Consider the following 8805-nt stretch of genomic DNA (forward strand, 5'->3'; position numbering starts at 1 on the left):
GTTGAGAAAACACCCAAAACCCAACAGCTCTTTTAAGAGCCACCCACATTTTCGCAGAAAGAGTTGTACTAATGTTTCGACATTGAATCGCAGTAGAATTGTTTCAGGATATTTTTGTTTGGCGAATTATTTCACATTCTGTTTAGTGATTAAATGTTCCGATGTACGCGGGATATTCCCGGTATCCATGTTGCGTTCCTGTCCATCAAACAGAAGTAAAACTCACGTCAGCTTGTCCCAGTCATCATAAGCCAGTCAGAAGAAGGGTTTCGACCTGAAACGTTGCCTATTTTCTTCGCTCCACAGATGTTGCTTCATCCGCTGAGTTTCTCCAGCATTTTTGTCTACCCAGTCATCATAAGTTATACCCACGGCCAGCCGATTAGTGCTGTAGTTGCTGTTTTATTGTCTTCATCTCTGTAAGTGTACTGAATTGCATTTCCACTCGGCAATTCGTCCAGTCTTTCAAGGAGGAACATTTCAGTCGCCCATATTCCGATTTTTGTGAAAATAAACCAGACGATAATCCGACACCGTTTACATAGTGACCGATCGCTAATTGATGCCGAGGATCATTTTTGTAATCGGTTACCGGCCCAAATAAACCATAAATTAAATGTGTTGTGCTGTATTGCCCGCCGTTCAAGGTGGTCAACAATCAAGAGTATTTAATTGTCATATGTACCGTGAACGGAACAATGAAATTCTTACTCGCAGCAGTATAATTAACATCTTAACGCAATGCACTTATATAAAATATTATAATAAAAAAAGCAATGATTATGTGATGTAGCAAATTGTATTGATATACAGATTTATAGTTTGGCGGCTATTTCAAAGTTCGAGTTTTGGAGGGACTGGCAGTTATTTTCAGCGCTTTTGTGTTGTGGGTTTTGATTGGTAGATAACTTACAAAATTCTTAAGGGGTTGGACAGGCTAGATGCAGGAAGATTGCTCCCGAAGTCCAGGACAAGGGGTCACAGCTTAAGGATAAGGGGGAAACCCTTTAAAACCGAGATGAGAATAACTTTTTTCACACAGAGAGTGGTGAATCTCTGGAACTCCCTGCCACAGAGGGTAGTCGAGGCCAGTTCATTGGCTATATTTAAGAGGGAGTTAGATGTGGCCCTTGTGGCTAAGGGGATCAGAGGGTATGGAGAGAAGGCAGGTACGGGATACTGAGTTGGATGATCAGCCATGATCATATTGAATGGCGGTGCAGGCTCGAAGGGCCGAATGGCCTACTCCTGCACCTAATTTCTATGTTTCTATAAAACAGTTCTGTGATTGGGTCATTCTTCACACCAATGAGATCATGACCTTTTTCACCAATCACCAGCGGTTCTCTGGATTCCTCAAACAGGTATAAGAAAGGCGAGTCTGTGATCATTTTCTCATTCTGCGTGTACAAAACATCAGGAGATGTCTGGACGAGGAAAAACCAGCGGCAAAGCTCGGGCCAAGGCCAAGTCTCGCTCATCCCGGGCTGGACTGCAGTTCCCGGTCGGTCGTGTTCATAGGCACTTGAGGAAAGGCAACTATGCTCAGCGGGTGGGTGCAGGAGCCCCTGTCTATCTGGCTGCTGTGCTCGAGTATCTGACGGCTGAAATCCTCGAGCTGGCCGGCAACGCGGCCCGGGACAACAAGAAGAGCCGCATCATCCCCAGACATCTGCAGCTGGCCGTCCGCAACGACGAGGAGCTCAACAAGCTGCTGGGAGGGGTGACCATCGCTCAGGGCGGTGTGTTGCCCAATATCCAGGCCGTGCTGTTGCCCAAGAAAACCGGCGCAGCGAACAAGTAAGCGAGAGAAACTCAACATAGTGACCCAAAGGCTCTTTTCAGAGCCACTCACCATGTCTGTGGAAGGGCAGATCATCGATTATGTTTAGTGCAAGACAAGTGTGCCTTGTTGTCGAAAACCGACTGCACATTGAGTTGTCTACACGGTGGCGGAGCGGTAGACCAACTGCCTTACAGCGCCAGAGACACTTGTTCGATCCCGACTACGGGCGCTTCCCTGTACACAATGTGTACGTTCTCCCCGTTTCCTCCCACACTCAAAAAATGTCCACGGTTGTAGGTTAATTGGTTTGATATAAATGTTTAAAAATATATCTTTTTCAAACGCTTATCATTTGTAGGATAGTGTTCATGTGTGAGGATCGCTAGTCGGTGCGGACTCGCTGGTCCGAAGGGTCAGTTTCCGCGTTGTACCTCAAAACTAAACATGAAACAGCGGTTGGCTGATGCGGGAAGTTACATTTAGGCAGATATTCCTCAGTTAGAAACATAGAAATTAGGTGCCGGAGTAGGCCATTCGGCCCTTCGAGCCTGCACCGCCATTCAATATGATCATGGCTGATCATCCAACTCCGTATCCCGTACCTGCCTTCTCTCCATACCCTCTGATCCCCTTAGCCACAAGGGCCACATCTAACTCCCTCTTAAATATAGCCAATGAACTGGCCTCGACTACCCTCTGTGGCAGGGAGTTCCAGAGATTCACCACTCTGTGTGAAAAAAGTTCTTCTCATCTCGGTTTTAAAGGATTTCCCCCTTATCCTTAAGCTGTGACCCCTTGTCCTGGACCTCCCCAACATCGCGAGCAATCTTCCTGCATCTAGCCTGTCCAACCCCTTAAGAATTTTGTAAGTTTCTATAAGATCCCCTCTCAATCTCCTAAATTCTAGAGAGTACAAACCAAGTCTATCCAGTCTTTCTTCATAAGACAGTCCTGACATCCCAGAAATCAGTCTGGTGAACCTTCTCTCCACTCCCTCTATGGCAATAATGTCCTTCCTCAGATTTGGAGACCAAAACTGTACGCAATACTCCAGGTGTGGTCTCACCAAGACCCTGTACAACTGCAGTAGAACCTCCCTGCTCCTATACTCAAATCCTTTTGCTATGAAAGCTAACATACCATTCGCTTTCTTCACTGCCTGCTGCACCTGCATGCCCACTTTCAATGACTGGTGTACCATGACACCCAGGTCTCGCTGCATCTCCCCTTTTCCTAGTCGGCCACCATTTAGATAATAGTCTGCTTTCCTGTTTTTGCCACCAAAATGGATAACCTCACATTTATCCACATTATACTGCATCTGCCAAACATTTGCCCACTCACCCATCCTATCCAAGTCACCTTGCAGTCTCCTAGCATCCTCCACACAGCTAACACTGCCCCCCAGCTTAGTGTCATCCGCAAACTTGGAGATATTGCCTTCAATTCCCTCATCCAGATCATTAATATATATTGTAAATAGCTGGGGTCCCAGCGCTGAGCCTTGCGGTACCCCACAAGTCACTGCCTGCCATTGTGAAAAGGACCCGTTTACTCCTACTCTTTGTTTCCTGTTTGCCAGCCAGTTCTCGATCCACATCAATACTGAACCCCCAATGCCGTGTGCTTTAAGTTTGTAAACTAATCTCTTATGTGGGACCTTGTCGAAAGCCTTCTGGAAGTCCAGATACACCACATCCACTGGTTCTCCCCTATCCACGCTACTAGTTACATCCTCGAAAAATTCTATAAGATTCGTCAGACATGATTTACCTTTTGTAAATCCATGCTGACTTTGTCCAATGATTTCACCACTTTCCAAATGTGCTGCTATCCCATCTTTAATAACTGACTCCAGCAGTTTCCCCACTACCGATGTTAGACTAACTGGTCTGTAATTCCCCGTTTTATCTCTCCCTCCCTTCTTAAAAAGTGGGGTTACGTTTGCTACCCGCCAATCCTCAGGAACTACTCCAGAATCTAAAGAGTTTTGAAAGATTATTACTAATGCATCCACTATTTCTGGAGCTACTTCCTTAAGTACTCTGGGATGCAGCCTATCTGGCCCTGGGGATTTATCGGCCTTTAATTCATTTAATTTACCCAACACCACTTCCCGGCTAACCTGGATTTCACTCAATTCCTCCAACTCCTTTGACCCGCGGTCCCCTGCTATTTCCGGCAGATTATTTATGTCTTCCTTAGTGAAGACGGAACCAAAGTAGTTATTCAATTGGTCCGCCATATCCTTGTTCCCCATGATCAACTCACCTGTTTCTGACTGCAAGGGACCTACATTTGTTTTAACTAATCTCTTTCTTTTCACATATCTATAAAAACTTTTGCAGTCAGTTTTTATGTTCCCTGCCAGTTTTCTTTCATAATCTATTTTTTCTTTCCTAATTAACCCCTTTGTCCTCCTCTGCTGGTCTCTGAATTTCTCCCAGTCCTCCGGTATGCTGCTTTTTCTGGCTAATTTGTACGCATCATCCTTCGCTTTGATACTATCCCTGATTTCCCTTGTTATCCACGGATGCACTACCTTCCCTGATTTATTCTTTTGCCAAACTGGGATGAACAATTTTTGTAGTTCATCCTTGCAGTCTTTAAATGTCTTCCATTGCATATCCACCGTCAACCCTTTTAGAATTAATTGCCAGTCAATCTTGGCCAATTCACGTCTCATACCCTCAAAGTTACCTTTCTTTAAGTTCAGAACCATTGTTTCTGAATTAACAATGTCACTCTCCATCCTAATGAAGAACTCAACCATATTATGGTCACTCTTGCCCAAGGGGGCACGTACAACAAGACTGCTAACTAACCCTTCCTCATTACTCAATACCCAGTCTAAAATAGCCTGCTCTCTCGTTGGTTCCTCTACATGTTGATTTAGATAACTATCCCGCATACATTCCAAAAAATCCTCTTCCTCAGCACTCCTGCAATTTGATTCACCCAATCTATATGTAGATTGAAGTCACCCATTATAACGGTTTTGCCTTTGTCGCACGCATTTCTAATTTCCTGTTTGATACCATCTCCAACTTCACTACTACTGTTAGGTGGCCTGTACACAACACCCACCAGCGTTTTCTGCCCCTTAGTGTTTCGCAGCTCTACCCATACCGATTCCACATCCTGCAAACTAATGTCCTTCCTTTCCATTGCGTTAATCTCCTCTCTAATCAGCAACGCTACCGCACCTCCTTTTCCTTTCTCTCTATCCCTCCTGCATATTGAATATCCCTGGATGTTCAGCTCCCAGCCTTGGTCACCCTGGAGCCATGTCTCCGTGATCCCAACTATATCATACTCATTAATAACTATCTGCACATTCAACTCATCCACCTTATTACGAATGCTCCTTGCATTAAGACACAAAGCCTTCAGGCTTGTCTTTACAACACTCTTACCCCTTATACAATTATGTTTAAAAGTGGCCCTGTTTGATTTTTGCCCTGGATTTGTCTGCCTGCCACTTTTACTTTTCACCTTGCTACCTATTGCTTCTACCCTCATTTTACACCCCTCTGTCTCTACGCTCACACATTTAAGAAACCCTTTCCCTTTAACTCCATCCTCCACTAGCCCATTCGACACCCCACCCCCCTTATACAGTTTAAAACCACCCGTGTAGCGGTGGCAAACCTGCCTGCCAGAATGCTGGTCCCACACCTGTTAAGATGCAATCCGTCCCTTTTATACAGTTCCCCCTTACCCCAAAACAGATCCCAGTGATCTAAGAATCTAAATCCCTGCCCCGTGCACCAGTTCCTCAGCCACACGTTCAGGTCCCGTATCTCCCTGTTCCTGCTCTCGCCAGCACGAGGAACTGGAAGCAAACCGGAGATAACAACCCTGGAGGTCCTGCTTTTCAGCATTTTTCCGAGCTCTCTAAAGTCACGCTGCAGAATATTCATCCCCTTCTTTCCGACATCGTTTGTGCCGACATGCACTACCACTTCCGGATGTTCACCTTCGCCCTTGAGGATTTTCTGCACTCTGTCCGTGACATCCTGGATCCTGGCACCAGGAAGGCAGCACACCATCCTCGCATCCCGTCTGTTGCCGCAGAAACCCCTGTCCGTACCTCTCACAATGGAGTCTCCCACTACAATGGCGTTGCCTGCCTTAGGCCTTTTTGGTTTTGGCTCAACAGCCCTATTCGCATCACAAGCCTGTCCGCCGCCCAGTGTAAACACCTCTTCTGTCCTGACAGCTTCTAAGTGGGTGAACCTGTTCACAAGAGGTACAACACCCGGGGACGTTGGCATTCCATGCTTCCCTCCCGTTCTCACTGTCTCCCACCTTCTCTCTTCCAGTACCTTAGGTGTAACAATCGTACTGTAGGACTTGTCGAGGAACGACTCCGTTTCTCTGACGAACCGGAGGTCATCCACTTGCTTCTCCAGTTCCCCAACATGGCCCTTCAGGAGCTCTACCTGGATGCACTTCTCGCATTTGTAGCAGCCAGAGGCACTGACGGTGTCCTTGACCTCCCACATACTGCAAGCATCGCACTGAATCAACTTGCCTGACATCTCCTTCTTTCGTCTCCTCTCCGAAGACTCTCGAGCCAAAGACTCACACTTTTCTCACAGGGCACTTCCCTCACAAGGCCGCTCATTCACTGCCGCTCGCTAAGAGCAGTCTTGCTTAAATTGACTGATAAATTGCCTGATTTACCAATTTACAAACCAAATTCCTCAGTTTTCAACTGTTTTCCCAGCACTGACTCACTTCTCTCCTCCCACTTGGGCTAGAGCCAATCAATCGTATCTCTTGCTAAGCTCCTGCTGCTGTTGTTGCTCCCAAACCTACAGCAGTTCTGAGTCAAGTCTGCCTGTCCTTGACCTGTACTTTAACTGTTTTCACTTCTCTCCTCCCACTTGGGCTAGAGCCAATCAGTCGTATCTCTTGCTAAGCTCCTGCTGCTGTTGTTGCTCCCAAACCTACAGCAGCGACCTACAGTAAGAGATCCTCCTCGAAACCAACTCCGTTTCCCTCTCACCTACAGAACAATTAATGCAGCAACACTAACATCGACTCAAGGTTTCTCTCCGAAAACAGCGACTAATATCCAGCCTCGGGCAGAGCTGAATTCCGTCAGTTTCGCTAGTGGATCAGTAAATCCGCACCGCATACGATTTATGGGGACAATAAAATCGATATAAATTGATGGAAACGATATTATGATAACATTTGCCTCTGTTCTTGTTTGCACTGAAATTGACCGGCAATCACACTGCAGTCTTTTCTCCGATTGACTGAGCTCCGACCGCCGGAGAGAGGAGAGAAGCAGCGAGAGCTAGTATTGGCTGGAAGTAAGTGAGTCAAAGGGAAAGAAGATTTAAAAAGAGCGCCAAAGGCCCAGTTTCAAGTAATTTACTAATTATCCGTAAATTAGTGAATTAGGTGTGTGTGTGTGTGTGTGTCTGTCTGTGTGTCTGTCTGTCTGTCTGTCTGTCTGTCTGTCTGTCTGTCTGTCTGTCTGTCTGTCTGTCTGTCTGTCGTGGAGGGTGTGTGTGTAATCAACAAATAGTACAAATAATATAGTATTTCGTTATGTTTAATAGCCTGATGGCTGTCAGGGAGAAGCTGTTCTTCAATGTAGATGTTACAGTTTTCAGTTTACAAAAGTCGGACTCCAGAAGTCGGGCATAAGTCAGCCCACAAGCTGTGATTCAGTCTGAAAGTCCAGAGGCCATGAGTTGGTCAGTCAGTCCAGAGACCATGAGTTAGTCCCAAGGCAGTGAGTCCAGAGGCCATGAGTGGGTCACTCACTCCCCCCCCCCCCCCCCCCCCCCCACCCACTAGCATCCCCACCTCAAGACGCTGCCCTCCGCCTAGCTATAGGATGCTCCCCCTCCTGAAGTCGCCCCCATCTCTCGCTGCAGGACACCCCCTCCCTCATCAGCCCACGAGAGCCCCCGCCTGAAGCCGTTCCCCTCTTCTCGGCTGCAGGACGTTCGCCACCCCCTGGGGTGGAAGATTGCAACCTTCACGTGGTCCGCCCTGTTTCGACTAATGCAATCAACTCGACGTGCACAAACAGAAGATCAAATAGGACAAGTTGTCCTACAACTTTAGGCTGTGCACACAACAGGAAAGAAGAAGCCACCCCCCACCCCACCCCGACAGCCCCGCCTCAAAAATATGTTTTGCACAAAATCTTCAGTGAGTCCAGAGGATTGAGAATTACAACAGATTACAACCGCTCAATCTCTCTATATTAAAATTGTCTCTTTTTTTTAATCAACAGCAAATAGCCATCAAGAGGCAGTGGGCAGCAGAACACAACTAGAAATAACAATCATTCTCATCTTTAATTGTTCTTATATTTTAAGAGTAATTCACAATTTAAACTTTAATAACTCATTTTACAACTTTTCATGCATGCGTGTTCTTCATCACAATGGGAACCTAATAGGCAGGAATGGCTGCTCTGGGAGATCTGCTAAGAGTGCATGGGGGGAGGTTGTAGGGAGATGGACAGAATGTGTGGGGGGAAGGGGAATGGCAAGGAGCAGAGTGGGGGGATGAAGGGAAGAGGGGTGACTGAATAAACTGCCAGCGTACCAGGCATCAGTGACTGCACTGCAAGCCCACCAGCCATGAGTAAGTGAACTGCCAGCCCACGAGTCGTGAGTAAGTGAACTGCCAGCCCACCAGCTGTAAGTGACTGAACTGCCAGCCCACCAGCCGTAAGTGATTGAACTGCCAGCCCAATAATCTATTCAGTCCACCCTCTCTCACAGTCTGTCACCTGTTATGGGCAGAATTTCTGGCAGTTTCTCAGCTGCCAGCCTGGCAGGTCCGAGTGGCTGTACTGCCAGGCCTCAGTGACTGAGCTGCCAGCCCAAGAATCCATTCGGCCCACAATGTCAATACTAGCCCTCTGGAAACAAGTACCTTCGCCCACAACACCCATACTAGTGCAACAGAAAGCCCCCCCACTGGCGAGCAATATTGGAATTGGTGATGAGCTGGAATATTGCTTTGGGTGACCAGCCCAA

At 47.0% G+C, this 8805-nt stretch overlaps 1 protein-coding gene across 1 annotated transcript; it reads left to right on the forward strand.

Annotated features, from left to right (window-relative positions):
- The first annotated feature begins 1396 nt into the window (after nucleotides 1-1396).
- LOC116968555 (histone H2AX-like) lies at nucleotides 1397-1873 on the forward strand. Its single transcript, XM_033015325.1, has one exon. It carries the CDS (start codon nucleotides 1424-1426, stop codon nucleotides 1802-1804), a length of 381 nt encoding a protein of 126 aa, XP_032871216.1. The 5' UTR covers nucleotides 1397-1423; the 3' UTR covers nucleotides 1805-1873.
- The last annotated feature ends 6932 nt before the right edge of the window (nucleotides 1874-8805 follow it).

This window comes from Amblyraja radiata, chromosome 45 (assembly GCF_010909765.2).
Source record: "Amblyraja radiata isolate CabotCenter1 chromosome 45, sAmbRad1.1.pri, whole genome shotgun sequence".
Taxonomy (NCBI): domain Eukaryota; kingdom Metazoa; phylum Chordata; class Chondrichthyes; order Rajiformes; family Rajidae; genus Amblyraja; species Amblyraja radiata.

Coding starts and splice junctions, on each gene's coding strand:
- LOC116968555 (XM_033015325.1), top strand. CDS start 1,424: ATGTCTGGACGAGGAAAAACCAGCGGCAAAGCTCGGGCCAAGGCCAAG.